General features: G+C 35.9%; 1 protein-coding gene across 4 annotated transcripts in view; it reads left to right on the top strand.

The window, feature by feature from the left end:
* DCC (DCC netrin 1 receptor) overlaps positions 1-27,779 on the top strand; it is a 1,147,297-nt gene that overhangs the window by 679,873 nt on the left and 439,645 nt on the right. For all 4 annotated transcript variants that reach the window (XM_040478797.1, XM_040478799.1, XM_040478798.1 and 1 more), the window contains exons 6-7: positions 24,393-24,547; positions 27,359-27,479. In XM_040478797.1, coding sequence (XP_040334731.1) covers positions 24,393-24,547; positions 27,359-27,479 — 276 coding nt within the window. The remainder of the gene's footprint in view (positions 1-24,392; positions 24,548-27,358; positions 27,480-27,779) is intronic.

The raw sequence follows: 27,779 nt of genomic DNA, 5'->3' as shown, positions 1-27,779 counted from the left end.
TTCTGCCAGTTTTTATGGCTTCAAAAGAGGAATAACAAGGCTCCATCTTTGAATTTTCTGTGTTACTCAATAAGGAATATTGGCAAGAGGAAGATCCATAGTGTGCTTTCCCAATGAATTATTTTTTTAGAGGGAGTGGAGATGATATGTAGTTCATATTTGTGATTTTTGTTTTTTGGGAGTTGGACTGGGGTCCCAAACTATTTATTGTGGTAAAGATTGGAAAGGGTCTTTCTGACCCCACTTGTGCCCATGCCACAGTGCAGGCTTTTTTTGCTGTGTCCCCTTTGGTCTCACCTCCACATTTTATCAGTCATTCTGTCTTTCTGTCTTCTTTATCAGTCATTCTGTCTTCTCTTACTTGGTGGGAACTCAGAGAATGTCAAATCCTAATCATGGGCGAACATCAAAATTGTCGAATTCTATGGATCATTTTTTTTTAATGTTCAAGAGTACGTACCACTCTTCTGTTCTAGCAATGATCACACCATGTGGATTTTAAAAATATATTCCTCCTCTTTTCCACTGGACTCTCCATTCCTTGAGGGCATATCTGTTCTCCTTGCATCCTCAGTCCCTAACACAATTCCTAACATGTAGGTGCTCAGGGAACATTTGCTAAAGTTAGTTAAATTGTATTGCCAAAGTAATGACAATAACGATAGAAACAGCAAAAAGACACAGATATTACTGAGATGGAATGGCAAAGCTTGACAATGATTCAATGTAGAGTATGAAAGAAAGAAAAAATGTATAAAAAATATAGGTAAGCTGGATGACAAAGATCAAACACAGCAGTAGATTTAATAAGATATAATAGCTACAGTTCACTAAATAATTACTATGTGCTAGACACCCTGCTAAGTGCCTTACATGTATTATCTCACTGAATCTTGATGCAAAAGCCTGTTTTGCTAATGAGGAAATCAATCAAAATGCTAAGTAATTGGTAAGGCCAGAATTTGAATGAAGGCCTAGTCCTCTGTATTTCATGAAACCAGAGCTTCCCAAAGTGTGATCTAAGAACTCACCAAATCAAAAATCATATAGAGGCAGTCGTTCAGAAATATTCCTGGATCTCACTGCAAACATGCCACTGTTAGTGTCAAGGAGCTAAGGAACATGCGTGCTTAAAAGCACACCGAGCAATTTTTATGGCAACTAAAGCTTTACAAATATTGCATTTTATTCAATTCGGTACACATTTATGTAGCTGCTGTAATGTAAAACTTGGCCCAGACTCTACAAATACAGAAACAACATAATTTATTCCCTCTGGGAACTACTAAACTAATGAGAGAGAGAGAGAGAGAGAGAGAGAGATGGAGAGGGAGAGGGAGAGGGAGGGAGGAAGTGAGGGAAGAAGGAAGAAAGAAGGGAGGGAGGAAGGGACGGAGGGAGGGAGGGAGGAAGGGAGAAAGAGGGGGAGAAGGGGAGGAAGAGAAGACAGATCATGAAACAGCATTGTGAAAAATGCTATGGGAGCACCTAGTAGGGGAACTAGTAATGCTGGCCATAATTATGTTTAAGGTAACAGACAGAAACACAAATTGGAAACAGCAACCAGTTAGTTGTAAATGTGGGACTCATGAGATAAACCAGAATTAAATATGGTGGTCGTATATTTAGCAATGAAAATAGAAAGGTTCAGGAGGTGAGAATGCCCAGGAAAAGATTTAAAAAGCAGGAAAACCAGAAACAAATCTTTGGAGACTAGTTTTCATCTGACGTTTTCTTCTTTAAAGCATAGTTCTCTTGATAAGCAAACCAGTTATTTGCATAACCAATGAAATTACACTTTTGAATGGCCTAGAAACTTCAGAATTACTTTGTGAGTTTTCCTTGCCAAAGGAGAATTTTGAAAGTAATGTACCTAACTTAACATTCAAGCTGACTTTCCTTAAGAAGAATATACCACTGAATGACAAAGTTACATTTTAGATGGTTTATTCCCAAATTGTGTGCATTAACAGTTTCATTATCCTAATGTAACTTGATACTAGATGATTTTGCACTGTCAAGTTCTAGTAAACAATCAATGTGGATAACTAAGATTTTACCCCTGCTATTCCTCTATATTACCCTCATCTACTCAATTCTATGATGCCATTTAACCCCTCCATCACAGTGCAGCTCCTATGCTCCTGATTGCCTAGTTGAAGGCAGGACACACTTGAACTGAACTAACAAATTCTGAAATTTTTCTGAACAGAATAGAGAATAGTACTGACATCCTCAAATATGTTTCATAAAGAGCTCAGTATTATTGTTCTCATCTATTCATATTAGTGCATATTGAAGAATTAATAAAAAAGGAATTGTATTTAAGAACAAAAACTAGAGACATAACAAGTAAGATTGTTGGGAATCCTTTCAAAGAAAAAAAGTAGGTACAATTGCTGGAAGCATGTATCTTAAAAACATGACAGTGGAGAATTTTGGACTTGATATCCCTTGCCTTCCATGTCTGCTTACTGTGTAAGGCAAAGCAAGATTGTCTGTTTCTTAGTTAGGAAAAAAATGGAAAATGAACAGTTTCCCTGTCCTGAAAACCTGAAGTGATTGTATAGGCCATTGAAATACTTTGATAACTTATTTGACATGTATTTTTAAGTTTATTTTATTTTAATTCCAGAATAATTAACATACAGTGTTATATCAGTTTCAGATGTACAATATAATGATTCAACAATTCTATGTTAGTGCTCATAAAAATAGTTGTACTCTTAGTTCCCTTCACTTCTTTCACCTATTTTGCCCTCCCCTTCCCTCTGATAACCATCACTTTGTTCTCTATAGCTAAGAATCTGTTTTTCAGTTTGTCTCTTTTTTCTTCATTTGTTTTGATTCTTAAAGTCTACATATAAGTGAAATCATATGGCATTTGTCTCTCTCTGACTGACTTGTTTCACTTGACATTACACTCTGTAGCTCCATTCCTATTGTTGCAAATGGCAAGATTTTATTCTTTTTTATGGCTGTGTAGTATTTAATTGTATATGTGTGTATATATATACACATATATGTATGTATTTATATGTACATATGTATGTAAATGTGTATAATATATATGTATGCACACCATATCTTCTGTATCTATTCATCTATCAGTGGACACTTGGGCTTGCTTCCATGATTTGGCTATTGTGAGTAATGTTGCAATAACATAGGAGTACATGTATATATTTTTTTCCAAATCAGTGTTTTTGTATTATTTGAGTAAATACCCAGTAGTGGAATTACTGGATCATATGGTAGTTCTATTTTTAAATTTTTGAGGACCTGCCATACTGTTTTCCACAGTGGTTGTACCAGTTTGACTTCTCACCAACAGTGTGCAAAGGGGTTCCTTTTTCTCCACATCCTTACCAACACTTGTTTCTTGTGTTTTTGATTTTAGCCATTCTGATAGGTGTGAGGTGATATCTCATTGTGGTATTAATTTGTATTTCCCTGATGATAAGTGGTGTTGAGCATCTTTTCATGTGTCTCTTAGCCATTTGTTTATCTTTAGAGAAATGTCTGTTCATATATTCTGCCCATTTTAAATTTGTTTAATGTTTATTTATTTTTGAGACAGAGAGAGATAGAGCATGAGCATGGTAGGGGCAGAGAGACACAGAATCTGAAAGAGTAGGCTCTGAGCTGTCAGCACAGAGCCCGACACAGGCTCAAACCCATGAACCGCAGGATCATGACCTGAGATGAAGTTGGACACTTAACTGGCTGAGCCAGCTAGGTGCCCCGCTTCTGCCTATTTTTAATGAGATTATTTGGTTTTTGAGTGTTGAGTTGTACCAGTTCTTTATATATTTTGGATACTAACCCTTTATCAAATATGTCATTTGCAAATATATCTCCCATATCATCTTCCACTCAGTAGGTTCTCTTAGTTTTGTTGTTTGTTACTTCTGCTCTGCAGAAGTTCTTTATTTTGATGTAGTCCCAATACTTTATTTCTGATTTTGTTTTACTTGCCTCCAGAGACATATCTAGAAAGACATTGCTCTGGCCAATATCAGATAAATTACTAGCTGCCCTGTCTTCTGGGATTTTTATTTCAGGTCTCACATTTAGGTCCTTAATTTTTGTGTTTATTTTTGTATATGGTGTAAAAAGGGATTCACTTTCATTCTATTCATGCCACTGTCCAGTTTCCTCAACATTAATTGTTGAAGAGATTATCTTTTTCCCATTGCACAGTCTTGCCTCCTTTATCAAAGATTGATTGTATAATTGGGGGGTTATTTCTATGCTCTCTATTGTGTTCCAACTTTCTATGTGTTTATTTTTGTGCCAGTACCATACTGTTTTGATTGCTACAGCTTTGTAATATAACTTGAAGTTTGGAATTGTGATACCTCCAGTTTTGTTTTTCTTTTACAGGATTGCTTTGACTATTCAGCTTATTTTTTGGTTCCATACAGATTTTAGGATTATTTTTTCTAGTTCTGTGGTAAAGGCTGTTGGTATTTTGGTAGGGATTGCATTAAATGTGTAGATTGCTTTGGATAGTATAGACATTTTAATATTTGTTCTTCAATCCATTTCTGTCATCTTTATTTTCTTTCAACAATGTCTTACAGCTTTCAGAGTAAAGGTCTTTCACCTCTTTGGTTAAGTTTATTACCAAATATTTTATTATTTTTGGTGCAATTATAAATAGAATTGTTTTCTTAATTTCTGTCCCTGCTGCTTTATTATTAATGTATAGAAATGCTACAGATTTCTGTACATTTATTTTTGTATCCTGTGACTTTACTGAATCCATGTATTAGTTCTAGTAGTTTTTTGGGTTTTTTTTGTTTTTGTTTTTGTTTTTTTTGGTGGAGTATTTTGGGATGGAGATACATACACACACACACACACACACACACACATTCATGTCATCTGCAAACAGTGAAAGTTTTACTTTTTGCTTACTTACTTAGATGGCTTTTATTTATTTTTGTTGGCTAATTGCTGTAGCTAGGATTTCCAGTTCTATGCTGAATAAAAGTGGTGAGAGTAAGACATCCTTGTCTTGTTCCTGACCTTAGGGGAAAAATTCTCTGTTTTTCTCCCATTAAAGATGATGTTAGGGGGCACCTGGGTGGCTCAGTCAGTTAAACATCCAACTTTGGCTCAGGTCATGATCTCATGGTCCGTGAGTTTGAACCCCATGTCAGGCTCTGTGCTGACAGCTCAGAGCCTGGAGCCTGCTTCAGATTCTATGTCTCCCTCTCTCTCTGCCCCTCCCCTGCTCATGCTCTGTCTCTCTCTGTCTCAAAAATAAATAAAAACATTAAAAAATGATGATGTTAGCTATGAGTTTTTCATACATGACCTTTATTATGTTGGGGTATGTTCTCTCTAAACGTACTTTGTTGAGGATTTTTATCATGATTGGATGTTGGTCTTTGTCTTATGATTTTTCTGCATCTATTGAAATTATCATATGGTTTTATCCTGTCTCTTGTTGATGTGATGATGTATAACATTGATTTGCAACTATTGAACCACCCTTGCATCCTGGATATAAATCGCACTTGATTGTGTTGAATGATTTCTCAATGTTGTTGGATTTGCTTTGCTAATGTTTTGTTGAGTATTTTTATATATATGTTTATCAAAGATATTGGCCTGTAGTCCTCTTTTTTTTATCTAGTTTTGGTGTCAGTGTAATGCTGCCCTCATAAAATGAATTTGGAAGTTTTCCTTCATCTTCTATTTTTTGAAACACTTTGAGAATAATGGGTATTAACTGTTCTTTAAACATTTGGTAGAATTCACCTGTGAAGCAGTCTGGTTTTAGATTTTGTTTGTTGGGATTTTTTTTTTGATGACATAGGGTTACAAAATAGATTTAAAAATAAGACTTATCATGCTATCTACAAGCGATGCATATCAGACCTAAACACACATCTGGAGTGAAGCTGAAGGGATAGAGAAACAGAAGAAGAGAAGAAGAAGAAGAAGAAGAAGAAGAAGAAAGAAAAAATCTGGGAAAAAAAAAACCCAAAATTACATAGAAGTTAAATAACATGCTGTTAAACAATGAATGGAACAACCAAAACAGCAAAGAAGAAAAAAAAATTACATGGAGACAAATGAAAATGAAAATACAAGGCTACAGAATCCCTGAGATGCAGCAAAAGTAGTTCTAAGAGGGAAGTGTATAGCAATACAGGGCTACCTCAAGAAGGAAGAAAAATGTCAAATAAACAACCTAACCTTACACCTAAAGGAGCTAGACAAAAAACAAACAAACAAACAAAAAAGACAAACAAAACCCAAAACCAGCGGAAGGAAGAAAGGACATAATAAAGATTAGAGCAGAAATAACTGGTGTAGAAACTGGGGTGCCTGGATGGCTCAGACATCCAACTTCAGCTCAAGTCATGATCTCATGATCAGTGAGTTCGAGCCCTGCATTGGGCTCTATGCTGACAGTTCAGAGCCTGGACCTACCTTGGATCTTGTGTCTCCCTCTCTCTCTGCCCCACTCCCACTCACTCTCTGTCTCTCAAAAATGAATAAATGTTAAAAATAAATTAAAAAATAAATGATATAGAAACCAAAACCAAAAAATAAAATAGATCAACGAAACCCGGACTTGGTTCTTTGAAAAGATCAAAAAAATTGATAATCCTCCAGCCAGTCTCATCCAAAAACAGAAAAAGAGAGAGAGAAAGAGGACTCAAATAAAATCACAAATGAAAGAGGAGAAATAACAACTGTCACCATAGAAATACAGAAATACAGAATATGATGAGATTATAAAAATCACATGCCATGCCAACAAAGTGGATAACCTATAAATTCCTAGAAATGTTGCCTACCAAAACGGAAGCAGGAAGAAATAGAAAGTTTGAACAGACTTACTGCCAGCAGTGAAATTGAGTTAGTAATTCATATGTATTTTTAGATGTAGTTTGGGAAAAGGAAAGGCCATTAGTTAGAATTGAGGAAACTTGGGTTCTAATATTGATTTTGGTACTCACGAGCTGTGTTATGCCATAGAAATTTCATTTATCCTTAATTTCTCCTCTGTAAAATATAAGGAATTGGAATTAGATCTCTAAGATACTTTATAGCTCCCATCAATCAGTCAATCAATCAATTAAATCAGCATTTATTCAGAACTCATTAAGTTTTAGAATATAAATTAGTAAATAATTAGGCGCAGTTCTATTCTCAAGGTACTCATAGCCTACATTTCTACTCTACCTGAAGTTTGGGTTTATTGAAAAAGCAAAAGCAAATTAAAAAATGGCTCCTTCTATGTAACTTATAACTTGACTTGTAACTTGGTATGTTTGCTTTCAGCACAATGCAGAGATTTTGTACCCGCTTTTTTTTTTTAATTTTTTTTTCAACGTTTATTTATTTTTGGGACAGAGAGAGACAGAGCATGAACAGGGGAGGGGCAGAGAGAGAGGGAGACACAGAATCGGAAACAGGCTCCAGGCTCTGAGCCATCAGCCCAGAGCCCGATGCGGGGCTCGAACTCACGGACCGCGAGATCGTGACCTGGCTGAAGTCGGACGCTTAACCGACTGCGCCACCCAGGCGCCCCTGTACCCGCTTTTTAAAAATATGCACATAAAAGCAGAATGTTCAGATTTCAGGTTGTACTTTTGTTATAGGCATATCAATAAGTGTAAAAACATTCAAGGCCATGTATCTGGCTATAGTACCTAGACATTTGTAGCTGTTTGTGTGTGTGTGTGTTACTATATATGTGAGATATATGTTATTATATACGTGATATATATGTTATTATGTTTTTATATATATATACATATATATATAAAATCATGAAGTAAAGGCTTGTGTTTATTTATATGACTTTCTGTGTTTGTCATATGAACAGGAATTAAATGTATATACAAAAATAAAATGAGAACCATGAAAATATACCAAGAACTTTTTTTAAAAGCTTCTGAAAAGTGTGCGCACACACACACACATATATATATTGTAATCAGAATCAATGGATGAATTATAACCTTTCTAATAACCATTTTGCTTTTAATTAATGAATCATATGGTAAGTAAGAAATGCAAATACTTCTGGGAATGAGAAGAGATAGGAAGGATTCTGTAATATTTGAAAAATACCATAAAATATTTTCTCAAGCTTTGCTTTTTAGCCATTTCCCAGTGAGCTTTTGTGTGCAACAAGATTTTACTATGAAATGCAAGGACAAAATGTAGAAGCACAGCACTTCTTAGCCTTACATTTGGCCCTTATATTTGGTGAGCAGAGGGGAGGCAATGAAGAAGTATTTTCCTGAGGTTTGAAAAATATTAGTCACAGGAGAGGATGTTTAGGGTAATGAATTGTTCTGTGCCAGCACTGACTGCCAGATCCCAGTGACAAAGCTGGTAAATATTCTTTAACATGCACGTTCACATACATGTGCACATGCATATGTGTATTTGTTTATAGTATGCAGGGTAACTTGCATAAAGTGTTAAGACCCAGGGCAGGGTTCCTAAGGTTAGAATTTTTACCAGTCAACAAAATTTCTAGATCCCTTTAATATAAACTGCTGTTAAATATGTAGTAGATTTTGCTGTTTTTATTCTAATGCATGCCTTTATCATTTGCCCTTAATACATTGTATTTTAATATTTGATAACAGTTCTTTCCAACTGAGATGAATTTTATGAAATCCAAGTTTTTAAATCCAACTTAGCACTAGGAATTGTACACAGACTTTAGTAAGCATTCCTTGTTATTTAAGTATCAGGCAAAATGTTCAAACAGAATATTTCCGTTCACTGTGCAAGAAGGCATTCCAGTTTACATGGGTTGTCTGTGGAAGGATTTTATACATCTTAAAACACACACACACACACACACACACACACACACACACACACACACGCATGCTTTTTCCATGGTTTCTGATATCCACGCTTATCTTTATAAATGAAATTACCATGAAGTTTGGTCTTATCTGTAGGGAGATAGCTGTCTCTTGAGGCCAAAATGCAGGAATGAAAAAAGCAGATAGAGTCTCAAAATTAGAATATAATCAATGCTGGAAGTACTCTTTTACCAAGTAATCTTAAAAGTAAGTCATTTCTAAGTGTTAGTATGAAAGGAATACTGTCATTTTGCAGCAAGGCATTGAACTAATTACCCTTGACCTGCCTTTGAGTCACTTCCTGTGATTTTTATGAGATGCTTAGGTTGGTATTTATTGTTTCAAGCAATGCATTAATGCTAGCCAAATATTATTTTAGTGGCAGAATAAAAAGCAAACTGACAACTTTATTTTCCTTGTTCTTTCTTTGCTAAATCAACTCTATATAAACTGTTCATGCTGAACAGCATTGAACTAGCCATATATACTCTCATGTTAGACTCACAAAATTTTAAGGCTGAAAAAAAGCTTGGGGATAATTTACTTTGTTTTAGCAGCAGAGAATATTCTCATGCAGCTTTCAGTCAATACAGAAGCTCCACATTTACTGTTGGTCAACATGGAGGTCTTTCCCTTGAAGGTTTTACAGGGGTGGGGAGTAACTTCACAGCCATCCCCTCCCCAGTAACACTTGAAGGAATTTCAGAGAATTTGAAAATAGAGATGCCATTCAATCCTCTAAATTTTCAGAGTAAGAAACTGAAGTCAACAAAAGTCCAGTTAATTGCTGAGTGTCCATAGGTCCCTACAGTAGGACCAGAGCCAGGAGTCAGAGTTCCTGACTGTTCTTGCTGTCATACAGCAGTTTTCATGGGTCATCCTGTAAATAGTCTCCCTTCAGCAAATTTGTGGTAGAAAACTTTGCATTGCTCTTTCCTCCATATGATTTCCTCAAGAGTTAGTTGATGTGGTCTTGTCACCAGCAACAAGTTCCTCTGAAGTTCTTCTAAGCCCCAGTGGAGAAGTACGACTTTAAAGAAAAAAAAAAAAAAAAGACAGAGAGTAAATGTGATTATCATGTGTACTATTTATGAAAGCTCTTAGAATTTCCAGTGGGGGGTGCCTGGGTGGCTCAGTTGGTTAAGCGACTGACTCTTGATTTTGTCATGATCTCACGGTTCATGAGTTCAAGCCTGGCATCGGGCTCTTTGTTGGCACTGTGAAGGATTCTCTCTCCTTCTCTCTCTGCCCCTCCCCTACTTTCCCTCTGTATCTTTCTCAAAATAAATAAAAATAAACTTAAAAAAAAGAGAATTGCCAGTGGGTTCTTCTATTTAAAGCGATAGTAGGGGCGCCTGGGTGGCTCAGTCGGTTAAGCGGCCGACTTCGGCTCAGGTCACGATCTCACACTCCGTGAGTTCGAGCCCCGCGTCGGGCTCTGTGCTGAGGGTTCAGAGCCTGGAGCCTGTTTCAGATTCTGTGTCTCCCTCTCTCTGACCCTCCCCCATTCATGCTCTGTCTCCCTCTGTCTCAAAAATAAATAAACGTTAAAAAAAAATTTTTTTTAAAGCGATAGTAGTGAGTCCTTCTGAAGATAGAATGTTTTTAATGTTTATTTATTTATTTATTTTGAGAGAAAGAGAGAGAGTATGCATGAGGGGGAAAGACAGACAGGGGTAGAGGGAGAAAAAGAGGATCCAAGCAGGCTTCACACCAAGTGCAGAGCCTGATGCAGGGCTGATCCCAGGATGGTAGGATCATGACCTGAGCTGAAATCAAGAACTGGATGCTTAACTGACATGAGCCACCTAGGCACCTCCTGAAAATAGATTTTGAGTCACCTTTTTTAATCATTGGGAATTTTTAACAATTAGAGGTGCCTGGGTGAGTCAGTCAGTTAAGTGTCTGAGTCTTTTTATCTCAGTTCAGGTCTTGATCTCAGGGTCATGAGTTCAAGCCCCACATTGGACTCTACACTGGGCTGAAACCTACTAAAAAAAGAATTAAATAAATGAAGGAAGGAAAGAAGGAAGGAAGGAAGGAAGGAAGAGAAATTTTTAACAAGGAAAGAAGATATATACCTCCATAACCACTATAATGTCTTAAAATTTTTCTTCCAGAGTCTTTTTTAAAAGAAAAAAATTGTTTTGGAAAAAAAATTCACTTTTTAAACTTTGTGAAAATAACCTATCTGAATTTAAAAATCTCCCTAACTCTCAGTATCCCATATATCCTTCTATGTACAGGAATAGTTGCTAGGTAGAAATACATTTATGACAGTGTGATGCAGCTGTAGATACTGTTTTTAGTCTTTGTAAGTTCATGTTTTATTTCAGTGCAGAACAGTTTAAATTCCTGCCATCAAGACAGCACTTCTTCACAGCGGGGTTAGCATCCTCACTCATCCATCTCATTCCCCACCCTCTGATTTTGGTTGTTACAGTGTTAGTTGTCTCCTGTTCAGGTTATAACAATTGAATTCTTGTCAGTAACCATAGTTTCATTGTGTTTATTTTATTTCTGTATAGAGATGTTGTCAATACTCATCACATTCATCATGGTTGTCTAACTTTTTATTTTGATGGTACTTTTAATTGCCTGGATTGTGTTGTCAGACTTACTTTAGAAAGTGCTATATTTTCTGAGTACCTTCATAACTGAGAATGTGGCTTTATACAGAAAGTCTCATGTATAATACTCTTGGGTAATATTGCTCCGTTGTCTTCTGCTACATTGGATATATGGGAGTCTGATTCCCCCTTACCTCATATGGAATGATTTGATTTTTATTTTTCTGTCTGGATGTTCAGATATTACTTTATCCTCCAGATTCAATAGCCCAAATGAGATGTCTCACTATCAGGAATTATGTATTTAATTTCCTAGGAACATGGTAAAGACTTTGAATCTGAAAATTCAGATTTATTTTTCAAGGAAAATGTTCTACTATTTTATCTTTAAATATATCTTTTGTGGGCTTTGAATGTATACATTTTTGGGCTTGCTACATCAGAATTCCAGTTACCTTATTGGATCATTTCTGCTTCTCCTCTTTCTATATGAGCTTTGTGTTATTTTAGACCCTTGGCTTTTTTCATCTACATTCACTGTGATTATCTCAGATCTCCTGTATGTTGGCAACTTGATTTTTAGTAGTGTTTATTATGTTATTTGTACTTTTTAATGTATGTATTGGCACCAGTCTCTAATGATGTTGTTTGGTCCTTGATTTGTTTCTTTAGTTCCACTATCTCCCTTTTTGTTTCGTTCTGCCATTTTATCATCTAGTCTTTGGCCTCTAGTTATATTGAATTAATTTTCATATTCCATGAAGCCATTGTATAAAGCAACTTGAGCAATTTCCTTCCATTCCTGTCCTTATATTCTCTTCTCAATTGGGAGCTTTGTTTTTCTCTCTCCTTTTACCCAACCACCTTTCTCTCCATCTCTATGTCTCTGTGTCTGTCTCGCATTATTGTTGGCTGTAGCATTTCCATATTTCTTATGTACAAGCTCATACATTGGTAGCTCTGTCCAGAAACTATTTGCTCTAATACAGTACAAATTACATGTAGACTTATTTACCACCCTGCCTTACCCCTCTGGACTCCAGTTTGAAGGCTGGAGATTTGAGGCTTTGTGCTCTTTTTAAGAACCAAGGGGAATGATTAGGGAGTGAGTGCAATTGAAGCAACATACTATGGCTGATGCTGTTCCTGTTCCCTTACAATGTGGAAGGCCTGGTCCTTAGGTTTCCGGCCAAGTCTTCAGCTCACTGTTAGCCCAAGAGTCTTCACCTTAGTCACCTCCATCTCCTGTGTATCACTTCAACAGCCCTCCAGCTATCCTCCAGGAGGACAACCCTCCTCTCTCAGAAAAGGAGAAGCATAAGGCTGTATTCACAGGTTTTGCACTGGTTCAGGTTTGGAGGTATTATTGAGAATTCCTAGGCTTTTCCCCAAAGTTCAGAGTTGTTTCTGGGGCTAAAAACAGATAAGGAATTCAATCCTAATCTGCCTTTCTGCTCTGTTCCAGAAATGTCTGTTTTGATTTTTTTTTTCATTTAACTATGCTTTCTTTTTTTTTTATTTGTTGTTGATATTTATGTACATGCACGAGTGTGCTCTGGGACTTAAGCTTATTTCATTAGGTTTTGGGGGCGAGAAATTAGTTATGTGTCAGAATCCATCATTTTCTCAGTTGAAGGTGTTGAAAGAGTCCCTCACTGAATCTCTACAACTAACAAGCAACTTGAAAAATAATTTTTATTCTGTAATTTATTGTAACTCTTCAGAGTACATTTGAAAATACATAGAAATAGTTCTCATGCATGTCAGAAACATTTTTTTAGACTTTTAAAATACGTACATCTTTTACTCTCAAATACCAAGAAAGCTAGAAAACATTTAACCGAGGGAAAAATGATAGCTCTAAGATTCCTGTCAGGATGCAGTGTTGGAACTGGATAACCTATTTTATATATTTATTTCTTCTGTCATCATACAACACATGTGAATTAACATTTTATCTTGTCAACTTGTTTTTATTTCCTTCATAACTAAAATTAAACATTGACAAGGATGTTTATAAATTATATATATGTAGATGTATAATTTTATGTGTTTATGTATACACAAGACATTTTAAAACGGTATTCTCTGTGATGATATTGTTTACGTAGAAGTTTCTGGGAACACAAATATATGCGAATATATAGAAATACATATGTTAAAATACATATTTATTTACATATACATACACATACATGTTTTTGTGTGTGTGTGTCTATACACAAGAACTTAATTGTTGGAGAGCTGCCAGTATCTACAGAAGGCTTGATTGATACCACACAAATCATTCCAAAGGCATGGCAGTAACATCAGTAAGCATATAGGTTGGGACCTTGAGGTAATCTTCGCATTATTTTCAGCACTGGTTTGAGCCTCACAGCATCATCTACCAATTTGGTCGTAGGCTCCACAACTAAAGAAGAAATGGAAAACTCACTCTGGATTTATAGAGAAGGAACCATGATTGCAGGAAGAACTGGAACGGAGGAAGGGTAATGGGACTATTTGTCTGGATAAAGAAAATTGTGAGGAGAGAGAGAAAATAATTGCCAAGCATATATAAAGGACTCTAAAGTAAAGGTGGAAGATAAGGTGTTCTTCATCCCCCACAGCACGCAGACCAGAATTTTTAGGTAGGAGGAGGAATTTTTTGGTGTATTGTGTTCACAATGAGAAGTACTGATGGTGTAGAAAATGAAAGCCAAAGGTCTAAGTTTTCATTTCTCTAAGGTGATGAAAATAGTGTCTTTGCCAGCTACAGCAGAATAGCTTATAGTTGATGCTTCTAATGTCCTATTGTAATACACTTTGAAGAAAAGTATACTCTTATGTCTTAAATGTTGTTCCTCATCTAGATTTTTCATAGCTATTACTCAGTTGCAGCCAGAAAATGAATGCATGCCAGGGGGTTGTCCTATTAAGCCTGAGCCACACCCAAGCCTAAATAATGCTTATTTGCACCTATCCCATGCTTGTCCTTGAGGACACAGAGTTGGTAAGGCAGTCCCCATTCTTAAGAAGCTAGTAGCTTAGTGGATTCACAGTCAGATTGATGCCACAATGGAAGAAATTGTTGTTTCATCTGCTGGTTGTTTTTGGTCAGTTAGTGTTTAGTGTTTAGTGTATAGATATATATATAGATATATATATATAGATATAGATATACATACATACATATATAGTGTCACACAGAGGTAAATATATCATCTATATTTATATATGTATATATTTATAAGTAAATATAAATATAAGTAAATATAAGTAAATATATCATTTATATATATATAGATTTTATATATTTTTATATAATTTTATATTATATAAATATATTATATATATTATTATATATATTTATAATATTTATATATTGTATATAAAAATATATATTTATATATATATATAATTAAACACGCCATATGTATAATTAAATATACCACTTAGGCTTAGTCAGAAAAATAAAAAAGGTAATGTTCATTCTAGCAGTTGTTAAAAGAACCCAAACCTGCCTACCTATCTCTCCATTCCCTGCCACCCTTTCTCTCTGTCTCTCTGTGGAAATGATCACTGATGCACTAGATTGAAACATTTCTTAAAATGGAAAATGCTAAGAAGAAAATCCATAGCTTAAAAACCCTTTTTTTCCAGAGTGGGAACCCCAGTCAATATTAATAGTTAAAGCTCAAGTGTGCTTTTGTTTCCAATGCAGAAAACCTTCTAGTCATTTAAGGTTAGAAACCAACCTAAATTTTTTAGGAGAGTACAGACAGGTATGTGTGAGAGACAACTTAAATAGAAAATGAAATGCAAATCTCAACACCCAGTCCTACGGGGGAGGACAGATGTGTAGGAAGGAAAACGCAAACTAGAGAGCAATATTCAGCAGATTTCAAGTCTCTTGTCACATAAGAAAAGACCTGGATAGAAGTGTTGAATTGGGCCGAGATACATCACACAGCTCCTTGTTAAAAAAGGAGAAGGAGGATTATGCATTTAAAGATCAAATTAGCTGAAAGAAAGTTACTGGCAACAAAAGTTAGTGCAAGAAGAATTAAAACTATGGAATAGGAAAACAATTTCTAATCTATAAATTGGGTAGTCCTTTTAGAAACATTATTCTATAAAACTAGGATTTTTCTGAGGGACTTAACATGAAAGCCTGAATTGATAGATTATTTCCCCTCCCCTGCTAAAATATGTTATCTCTAAACCTGCATTCAATCTGGCCTCTTTTGTAGTAATCTACCTCTTTTGTAGTAATCTGAATGTAATTACATATGAAAGTATGGGTCCTTAAGTGAAATTATCTGTTGATACAATTGTAATAGGCACTTCAAAGAGCGTATTTGTTTTGGATACTGAAGTAGTCTGATTTGTTGTTAGACATTTGGTGTGGTCTGCCTCTTCAAATATTTGCATTTAAGAGAAGACTGAAGGGGTTATGCCCACTATTTCAAGGACAAATTAACTAACTTCAAAGGGCCTGGGAACACTGGAGAGAGCTGTTTGGCTCCAGGGAAACTTAGCTGACTGTCCAGTGTTCTCAGAGTGGAAATGCAGCCACTCAAGGATGATGCTAATTTTTATTTTCCTCCTAATAAAGTCTCACCGATCTGTTTTTTCCTCGATTATTTTTTGTCATTCACCAAAGTAATTTGTGTTGCGTAGTGTTTATTTAAACCACATGCCTGGCTTTACAAATGCATTCTTGGGGCACCTGGGTGGCTCTGTCATTTAAGTGTCCAAATCTTGAGTTTAGCTCAGCTCATAATCTCACAGTTCCTGGGATGAGCCCTGCTGGGATGAGGCTCTGTGCTGACAGCATGGAGCTGACTTGGGATTCTCTCTCTCCCTCTGCCTCTCCCCAGCTCAACCCCTCTCTGTCTGCCTGTCTGTCTGTCTCTCTCTCTCTCTCAAAACAAACTTTGAAAATGCATTATCTGCAATTTCAGAGTTATGGTAAATCTTTAGAATGTAGAGAATCTTCTCAAAATCAAGGTAATTTTATTACATACCTAAACAACGGAAAAAGAATAGCCACATAACTTATCTAAAAATAAAAATACTAGAAGCCAAGGCTAAAGATTAAGGAGTGATATGGGACATTCCTGAAAATACTTATGAGGCATCTATTATATGAAATAAAAATCAAAATGCTGTTTAGTTTATTGCTGATGACTTTGAGGTTGATACTATAAAAGAAATTTTCCTCTACAAAATTTAAATGACAAGTCATAGCATAGAAACTCTTAGGAGGAAACCAAGTAAATTTACAGAAAACTTTTACTCAAATTTAAGATCTAGTTATAGGGTCTTCTGGGTGGCTCAGTCAGTTAAGCGTCCAACTTTGGCTCAGGTGATGATCTCGCAGTTCATGTGTTTGAGCCCCTCATCAGGCTCTGTGCTGATGGTTTGGAGCCCCAAGCCTGCTTTGGATTCTGTATCTATGTCTCTCTCTGCCCCTCCCCTGCTCACACTCTGTCTCTGTTTCAAAAATAAATAAACAAAAAAATTTTCAAAATATAAAATTTAGTTATACAAGTCTAACGATTTCAGGATAGAGGATTTTCTCAAGTATTAGTCATTTCGAAGTATGATAAACACTTTCAAGAACAAATCATATTTTTTTCCATATTTCTGGTGCTTATTAGACACTCTGGGTCATTATTCCTTATTCCCTCAGCCACCTAATAAAAATAATTTTTTATATATGTACTGTAAGTACTTTAGAAGATCCTGAGAAACTAACATCTGAGGGAAATTTGAGTAATTTATTTCTGGTCATGAATTTTTATTCTACTCAAAGACAGTATAACTAAAATCAGTATCTTGCCTGGAATTGTTGTAGCATTGTATGCAATTCTCAGGATTAATGGATTAATAATTAATGGATTAATAGATTGGTACTATGTAAATGGCACTATTTGATAAACTTGCAAATTCACAGTACTCCATTTTTATTAATCATTAAGAAATTGCTACCCACCAAATAGTTTAAAGTAAAAATATTCCTTCCACGAGGGTGGAAGGGAGGGGTTATTGTGTAATATTGACATTAAAAGAGATAGCATATGCTTCAGATACCATCTTTAAGAATCCATTTTGTGGTTGGTAAATAATGATACATGTGAAATATATCTTAAAACAATAAGTGGTATAAAAACTGGGCACAGAGAGAGAGAGCACTACAAGAAGCAGGAAAATCCATTGTCTGATTCACAAAAGACAAAATGTCATGGGAAAAGGAGTATTTGAGTTGCCCTTTAGAGAATAAATAGAAATTGTATCCTCTGAGGAATGTAATTCCAGGCAAGGATCCGTGATCAGAAAATGCTGATGACACATACCCACAGCGACTGATAATTCATATTCCTTCTTTCGTCCCAGTTGCACTTTATGTTGAGAATATACAACTCCAGTGCTGTGATCCTAAATTCCAGGCAGCAGATTCTAGTTTGTTCATCAACAGAGAAAGACAAAGGGATCAAATAAGAAGAGAAAAAAAGTGGGTAAACTTCTTTTGTTCACTCTCTCCCAGAATAGTGTCATCATCAAAAATATATTAAACAATAGGTTGAATTGATGTTAGCATGACAGAGCATCTTCCCCTAACAAGTTACAAACTGTTGCTAAGTAACCATATCAAAGTGCCATAAAATCAGCCAAAATAAATACCACTGGGGTTTCTAAAAGGAGATAAAATTTTACAAAAAGAAAAATTAAGGTGACGCTTTTGGAGAAGTGGGTTCACCGATAGGTAGGATGTCTGCACTCTAAGACAAAATGAAAAACAGTTCAGGAAGAGAAAACAGAATGAACAAAGACGGGCTAGAAAAGGACCAGGTAGGATTGTTAAGTTAAAACTGAAGATTTTTGTAAGGGATATGTGGACAGTAGCTTCAGGAAAAGAGGTAGCAGTTTGGTTATGCATTATTTAAAGCAAGATTGAAAAGCTTTTATGTAATTATGTAATCCAACCTAGCCTTTTTTATTTAGACCTTTTCAAAACTGTCTCCTGAATTCTATATTTATTTTAATTCCTTTTGCCCAAACGAGGAAGAATTTTAGGAATATTTTGAAAAGGTATCCAATATAACAAATACTTAGCCCTTTCTCCAGTTAGCCAATTCTTTGTTCTTTATTTTTTTCTCATGATTCATTGATGTTTTATTTTCCACAACAATAAAATAATATTTTGTTAGTTATGTAGTTTCCATGACATTGTCAAAACTCCTCCTCATCATCTTATACTAATATTGCCACAGCAAAAGGGAAAGTGTGTATTTTATTGTTTGAGTTCTTATAAGCATCGTCAGCAGATCTTTGCTGAGTGTGTGCTGGGGATGAGGCTCTGTGACAGGCATTGAGATATGAAAAGAAATCATTAGCCCTTGTTCTTACCACAAAATTACTCATGACTGGCAACGCTGCCCAAGTTAGACAGTATATTTTCAGAAAATGTGAAAGTTAGACCCATTTCTGATGGTGTGGTATTGTTTCATGTTTCAACTTTCCCATCTAAATGAGGGCAGTTACTTTTTCTTCCTCATTTACTGTCTGGTATATGGTGAAAGTTGGAAAACCTGATATAGAAATGAAGGTATTAAGGCAGCCAGGGAGGACGAGGTATCCAGTGTAATGCTGAAAGCCTAAGGAATAAGAGAAAATCACAGATTATATAGATCGTGACTCATGTACATATTTGGAAGTAGGAAAAAAACATTGAGGCATCCTTGGTGTTTATTGTTTTACAATTATAATTATATACTTAAGTCAAATTATTCCATTAACTAGTCAGAGTCACTATATTTTATTAATCAATAAAACAGAAGGTTTTGAAATTCGCTATGATCTCCTTTGGAAGATCTGGTCCCATCATGTGGGTTCTTGAAACTTCTCTTTCCTTTGCTTTTGTTGAGTATAGATTTAAAATTCTCCTATCTTCCTTTTCTCTTCTTCTATACTGTTTGATTCCTATTCTACTCTTCCTTCCACCCCCACTCCCTAGATATATACAAACATATACATATATATACAAATATTTGTGTATATATATATATATACACACACACACACACACACACACATACATACAAGCATGCATACCTAAATATATATGTGTACAAACACATACATATGCATATCTCTCTGTGTATGTATATATTTTCTCCCAGGTCCCATAATAAAGTCAGTAGTGCCATAAAGTGAGTCAAATGAATCTTTTGGTTTCCTACTGCATGTGAAAGGTTTGTTTACACAGTGCTATGGTTTATTAAGTATAAAATAGCATTAAGTCTAAAAAAAATGATGTACTACCTACCTTAATCTTTAATGGTAACCATCACCTGAGCTTTCAGTGGGTTGTAATCTTTTTGCTGGTGGAGGGTCTTGCCTTGATGTTGATGGCTACCTAGTGATTGGGATGGTGGTTGCTGAAGGCTACAGTGGTTGTGGAAATTTCTTCAAATATGACCAAGTTTGCTGCAACAGTTGATTTTTCCTTTCACGCATAATTTTTCTGTAGCTATTTGTGATGCTATTTGATAGCATTTTACCCACAGAGGAACTTCTTTCAAAATTGGAGTCAGTCCCTTCAAACCCTCAGGCTGCTTTGTCAGCTAAGTTCATGTAATATTCTAAACTCTGTATTGTCATTTCAACAGTCTTCATAGCATCTTCACTAGGAGTAGATTCCATCTCAAGAAACCACTTTGTTTGCTCATCCATAAGAAGCAACTTCTCTTCCACTCAAATTTTATCATAATATTGTGGCAGTTAGTCACATTTTCAAGCTCCATTTCCAATTCTATTTCTCTTGCTGTTTCCACCACATTTACAATTACTTTCTCCACTAAGTCTTGAGCCCCTCCAAGTCATCCATGAAGATTGGAATCAAATTCTTCCACACTCTTATTAGTTTTGTTATTTTGACATTTTCCCATGAAGCACAAATTTTCTTTTTTTTTTTTAATTTTTTTTTCAACGTTTATTTATTTTTGGGACAGAGAGAGACAGAGCATGAACGGGGGAGGGGCAGAGAGAGAGGGAGACACAGAATCGGAAACAGGCTCCAGGTTCTGAGCCATCAGCCCAGAGCCTGACGCGGGGCTCGAACTCACGGACCGCGAGATCGTGACCTGGCTGAAGTTGGACGCTTAACCGACTGCGCCACCCAGGCGCCCCAGAAGCACAAATTTTCTTAATGGCAATCTAGAATGATGAATACTTTCCAAAAGATTTTCAATTGACTTTTCCCAGATCCTTCAGAGGAGGCACTATCTATGGTAGTTATAGCCTTACAAAATGTATTTCTTAAATAAGAGTTGAAAGTTAAAATTACTCATTGATCCATGGACTGCAGAATGGATATTAGATTAGCAGGCTTGAAAACATTAATCTGATTGTGTATCTCCATCAGAGCTCTTGGGTGACCAGGTGCATTGTCAAAGAGTAGTGATCTTTTGAGAGAAATCTTTTTTCTCTCAACAGAAGGTTTAAAATATTCAGTAAACCAAGTTGTTAACAGATGTGCTGTCATCCGGACTGTTTATTTATAGAGCACAGGCAGATTAGATTGAATAATTCTTAAGTGTTCTAGGATTCTTAGAATGGCAATGAGCACTGGCTTCAACTTCAAGGTACCAGCTGCATCAGCTCCTAAAAAGAGAGTCAGCCTGTCTTTTGAAGCTTTGAAGCCAGGCATTGACTTCTCCTCACTAGCTATTAAAGTCGTAGGTGGCATCTTCCAATATAAAGCCATTTTGTCTACATTGAAAATCTGTTGTTTAATGTAGATACCTTCATTAATGATTTTAGCTAGATATTCTGGATAACTTGATGTAGCTTCTACATCACCACTTGCTGTTTCACCTTGCGCCTTTATGTTGTGGAGATGGCTTCTTTCCTTAAACCTCATGAAACAACCTCTGCTAGCTTCAAAGTTTTCTTCTGTAGCTTCATCACCTCTCTCAGCCTTCACAGAACTGAAGAGAGTTAGGGCCTTTCTCTATATTAGCCTTTGGTTTAAGGGAATGCTGTGGCTGGTTTGATCTTCTATCCAGATCTCTAAAACTTTGTATCAGTGATAAGACTTTATCACTTTCTTATCATATGTGTGTTCACTGAAGTAAAGCTTTTAATTTCCGTTGAGAACTTTTGATTTGCATCCACAAGTTGAATGTTTGACACAAGAGACCTAGCTTTTAGGCTGTCTCATCTTTCAGCATGCCTTCTTCATTAAGCTTAATCACTTCTAGCTGTTGATTTAAGGGAAGAGACATGTGTGAATCTTCCTTTCACATGAACACTCACAGGCCATTATAGGATTATTAACTGACCTAATTTCAATACTTCTATGTCTTAGGGAATAGAGAAGCCCAAGAGGAAGGAGAAATATAGGGGGGTGGCTGGTCTGTGGAACAGTCAGAACGCATACAACATTTGTTCATTAATTTCACCATCTTACATGCATTTGGTTCATGGTACCCCAAAATAATTACAGTAGTAACATCAGAGATCACTGATCATAGATGGCCAGTTTGTATTAACAAACATAATAATAATGAAAACATTTGAAATATTGCAAGAATTACCAAAACGTGACACAAAGACAGGAAGGGAGCAGATGTTGTTGGAAAACTGGTGCCAATAGGCTTCCTCAATGCTGGGTGGCCACAAAACCTTCAATTTGTAAAAAATCTGGGGTCAGGGAAGCACAATAGAGCTCAATTAAATGAAGTACAATAAAATGAAGTGTAACTGGATATATATGTGTATATCTGTATATGTTTATGTATATGTACATATTTACATGCATATATATTTAAATTTTAGTCTCAACTCCAAAAATGAATTTGCCATTCCATGAATGCATGTCACTCACAGTTTGAAAACTCTGAAATAGGCCTAAGTGATATCAGGAATTCTGATGAAAGTGAACACTAAGAATGGGAGGATTCCAGAAGTTTTCATGGCCCCAGGTTAGAAGGTCTTAAAGGGGGAAGAGAAATAGACAACATGGTATTATATATTTTTTAATAGCTCTAATTATTTATCTTTATTATCTTTGAGGCTTCAGGAATGTTAATGAGTTATTCTCCCACCTGCATTTTTAAGTGGCAAAAGAGACAATTGTTACAAAGTAGTTCATAATGTAGGCAGGGGAGTCAGCCTGTCTGGCTCCGTGGTCTACAAGTAGCATGATTTGGAGAAAGTTAGTTCAACTCCTTGTACCTCAGCATCTTTGTAAAATGAGAATCACAAAGCCTTAGGTGTGGTGAATATAATAAATATAAAGTTCTTAGCCTAATAAATTATAAACGGTCAGCCTACAATAAATATTGGCTATTTGCAAGTAAATTAATAGTTGATCAAAATCTGTAATAAAATTGAGAACAGAATCCAACAGACAACTGACATATTTGCTTAGAGAGTCATTCAATAAATGTTTCTGATGCCTTTTGGTTCATTGTCAATGAGTTTGGTTAAGGGATAAAAACAGTCTCTTACTAATATTATCAATTATAAATAAATAATTTCAGCTCTGTATATAATGGGGATATGTTCTTTTTAGAAAAGCTATCTGACACATTTTTTCCATATGTTTAGTCTGTGAATATTAATGCATCCCAGCTGAGTCATACAAATCAATTTGCCCATGTGAAAGATTAAAGAATTTTAAAGTTGTGTAGTACTAGAGGTCCAAATATTTAGTTAAAAATCAGGAAAATAAGGTAGAGAGAGAGGGAGGAGGAAGAGAGAGAGAGAAAGGGAGAGAGAGAGAAAAGGAGGGAGAGAGAGACTGAGATTTCCAAGATCTTCAGTAGAAAAACTAGGACTTGAACCTGGGACACTTTCCACTGGCTCTCCCATTTTTCCAGAACCATCATCAATGTTTGCAAGTTGACTGTGAAGTCAGTGGTGGTTTGAAAGAGCTGATGGCAGTCAGAGAGAGCAAAATATACTGTTAAATGAGCAAAAATTAGGCACTCCTTACTCACTGAGCATAGCAACAGCAATGACAGAAATGCAATCTAACTTTAAAAATGGCTACTAAAAATGCATGTCCATGTCTTATGTGAAAACAGGATCAAGGCTGCTATTTCACTGTGAATTTAACCTGAGTCTCAAGGCAATATGAATATTCAAATCTAACATCACTTTAAGACTCCCAGTGGAAGAGAATGAACATTTCTTTTTTAAAATTTACCTCTCTTAGGCAGGGTTTTGATGGACCAAGCCTGAGAGATTCATTAGCAAAGGTGTGCTATATTTTATTTGTAATTTTCTTTCAATGACAAATTTCCATCATAGAGTAACTAGTATTATGGCAATTAAGACATTAAATTAAATTAGTATATCACATATCATGCTGGGAAAATAATAATGCAGTGCAGTTATGTGCCACAATAGATAATTGCTAAGACAATAGGAATGTGTCCACAGTAAAGGTGATAGTCATTTCTTTGTGCCTATCATCACAGCCAGTTTCAACAGGGAATGAGTCCATCACATTAACTAAATCCCAGTGAAATTCTAGAATTACAGACACCAGGCTTTCTTCTCTCGCGGTCTGGGTTTTCTCAGATTTATCAGCTTCCCTTTATTTAATCAGGTTAAGTTTCCATAGCTTTATGCACTGTTCAGTATCCTTTACGTAAGTCAATTGGATACAAATACTTAGGTATTCAGAATGTTTACTACCTATATAATATTTTCTCCAAAAGCATTTTTTTTTGTTGTTGTTGTTCTTTCCTGCAGCAAAACACCACTAACTACAACTGTTTAACTGTGTTTGGAAGAGGGAAGATGCATTCTACAGTGGTTTCTGTATAACGAACTAAGAGTTTCAGGGAATTATTTGAATTACAAATATTCTCCATTCCTGTTCAGTGCATCTTACTGGGCAAAGACCTTAGCATGCTGGTTCATATTCTCATCCGCTTACTTTTGTTTTCTGTCTTTGCAGTTCCGCCATGGTTTTTAAATCACCCTTCCAACCTGTATGCCTATGAAAGCATGGATATTGAGTTTGAATGTTCTGTCTCTGGAAAGCCTGTGCCCACTGTGAATTGGATGAAGAATGGAGATGTGGTCATTCCTAGTGATTATTTTCAAATAGTGGTAACTATCTTCTTTTCATATTAGCTTTACAATCCCATTCATTGTTTCCTATCTTTTCAGTCATTTTTCTTTCCTGGGAAGAGTGTTCCTGTTCGGAATTTTTATGATGTGTTAAAATTTTTCTAGTAAAGTAAATGACTTTCTAGAGTTAAAATTTTTGAGTTGAAAAAGAATGATCAAACAGCCCAGCCCCCTTGTTTTACAGACAAGGTTTTAAATAAACAAACAATGGAAAATACAGAGGACCCAAGACTATGTTTCCAACTATTCTCATTGCTGGTTCTTAGGAGAACAGAGTTTAGAACCTACTCCTAAACTATATGAAGCCAAGAATATCTTACTTCTTTGACTTTTACCCTTTATAATAAAGTTTCAACAAGATTATTTGCTTCAACTTATGATTATTGTAGTCTTACTTCCATAATACAGGCATTTTTTTTTTTTTTTTGCTACCATTCCAAATAGGACAGCTGATCCTACTAGAGCAGTAGAAAAGGATGTAGTGACAGTAACAATGACAGTGGTAGTTGCCTTGGTAGCAAAGCCATGGAGATCCAGAATTCACATGGTGTTGCACTTCTGAACATTGGAAAGAATTGAAGCTGAGAATAACAGTTCTTATAGTTTCTCTAAGTTCTAGTGCATTCTATCCCCTCTGGGTGATAATAGGGATGATGTATTATATATACTACGTTGTTTTCCTGGTACACAGTGAGCACTCAATACCTATCATTATTAGCTTTGCTTTTGCTGTTACCAGCAGAATTCTTTGTTCATGTAAAAAATTCTCTATGAAAGCTCTCCTTTAGGTGTAGGTTGGCCTGGGAGGTTCTGAATTCAAGGATATGAATATATGAGAAATATGAAATGCACTTTCCAAATATCAGAGAACTTTGTAGCTAAAGAAGAAGTATTTAGGCCTATTTCTCTTAGGTTGAGATGCAGATATGACCTGTCGAAGAAGAGTGTGTAAGCCAGGTCTTCTGGCAGAAGGGTAATAGACCACAGGTGCCCTGCCAATCCAGGCATGTGCTCTACTTGACCTTGCACTGGTGCTCATTTGTGGATCCACCTCTTTGTTGCTGGATCAGTTGACTTTCAAAAAAAATTTTTTTTCAATGTTTATTTATTTTTGGGACAGAGAGAGACAGAGCATGAACAGGGGAGGGGCAGAGAGAGAGGGAGACACAGAATCGGAAACAGGCTCCAGGCTCTGAGCCATCAGCCCAGAGCCCGACACGGGGCTCGAACTCACGGACCGCGAGATCGTGACCTGGCTGAAGTCGGACGCTTAACCGACTGCGCCACCCAGGCGCCCCTAGATCAGTTGACTTTCAGAAACTTCCATAACTCTTTATGCATGCATTTTGTCACACCACGAGGGTTCTTAGGGAATATATCCATAAAGCATATCTTTATTACTTTTGTCACCAGTTAGTATTTTCCCCTTTTAGTTGCATTTGTTTAATTGGTTGGGAATGGAGTAAGAAAGAGAAAAAATGTAACTTTTCAATCCATTATTTCCTTTAAGTGTAATGCCATTTCTACTACCACTGAATTAAAAATGACCTGCCATGGGGCAACTTGAAATGTGTTGTGTCTGCCTAGAATATATGCTACTTGCATATAAAGGAAATTGTTGAGTGCCCTTAAGGACACATGATAAAATGCAACATTTATTTTTTTCTACAGTTTGAATAATCTTTCTCCCAGAATGACTCATTACAGCCAACCTATTTAAATGTTTCTTTTCTTAAGGTAAAAAGAAAATGTACAGTGTGAGCTCTGTTCACATTAAATTGTGCTTAAAAATGTTTCCCCAATAGCTGCAGAAATCTGAGAGCCATTGTCTGTCACCAAGTAACATTTAGCACAAATAGTAACTTATATGAGAATTGTTAATTAGAAGTTAGTCAGCTTTATCTAAGAATTTTACATCAGCAGAGAATTGACTACAAGACACTAAAAACAATTAAGAATTCCCCATGAGGTAATATTTATCTCTTAATGACTTCAGGGGAAGTGATTTAACACGTCTCACTTACTGAACTAATTCTTACACTAATATTGAAGAAAAACTGAGTTAGTATAATTAAATGCTATTTCCAGATCATTTTATCATCCATCCTTGAAAAAGATGGTGGCTCAATTTATATAAAATAGGAGTTAACATTGCTGTGTTTAATTTATGGATTTCTGAAGGTGAAGCATTTCAGCCATATAACAAGAAGGACATGGTATAAAATATCTAGCATACCACCACTCCAAATCCCCCAAAAGGGCACATGTCAAAGCAATTACAATTTTAAAAGGATTTTTGGACTTTTATTTTCTCGGTAAACACTTCCAGAAAATATCCCACCTAGATTTCTTGTCTTTTAGAAGCTGCAAAAATCAGTGTTTTGATTTCTTTTCTTTTTCCCCAGCAGCTGCTGAACCCAAATTTCCTTCAATAACAAGGGGAAAAATGAAATTTCTTTTGAGCTAACCTTTTTTCTTGCCTATTTAATAAAAGAGCTCTCTGTTTGCTGCTAATTTAGATATTGAGGATGATGTGTATTTTTGTGAGAATAGTTTTTATTGCAGAACTAGCTTAAATGGATACACATAGATTCGACAGAGTATTGGGAATCTGTGACATTGTCCAAGTGGCATAAGACATATCTATGAGGCTGAGAACTCTCATGGCCTCCCTTGTTGCTTCTCCTATGGAGTTTTATTAAAATTTTTATATTCACTTTGTCTCTTTGAGTTTTTGTTTGTTTGTTTTTGCTTTGTAAAATATTTCACCTGCTTCTTTCGTCTCCCTAGGGAGGAAGCAACTTACGAATCCTTGGAGTGGTAAAGTCAGATGAAGGCTTTTATCAATGTGTAGCTGAAAATGAGGCTGGAAATGCCCAGACCAGTGCACAGCTCATTGTCCCTAAGCCTGGTAAGATGAGGGGAACTTTGCTCTGGGACTGGTAGCTGCCATTATGCATGGTCCGCTTGTAACATCCACATTGTTTTCCCTATCTCTCAGTCATTTGGAAATTATTTAATTATTTAGTTTATCAAGGTGTGTATTTATGTTTTGATGGCATATTCTTTCTAGAAAACTAGGTATGTATCGCCATCCAATGAGATAGTCATGAACAGTATGTGCCTCTGGTTGTCAAGATAATAACCACTAAATTACTACCTTTTTCCCTCTTGTGGCCTGCTTTTCTTCTAATATTTCAGGTAAATATAG

The sequence above is a fragment of the Herpailurus yagouaroundi genome, unplaced genomic scaffold, assembly GCF_014898765.1.
Source record: "Herpailurus yagouaroundi ecotype Mexico unplaced genomic scaffold, PumYag 142, whole genome shotgun sequence".
Taxonomy (NCBI): Eukaryota; Metazoa; Chordata; class Mammalia; order Carnivora; family Felidae; genus Herpailurus; species Herpailurus yagouaroundi.
The sequence above is the reverse complement of the archived record's forward strand: the minus strand, read 5'-3'. Positions and strand labels throughout refer to the sequence as shown.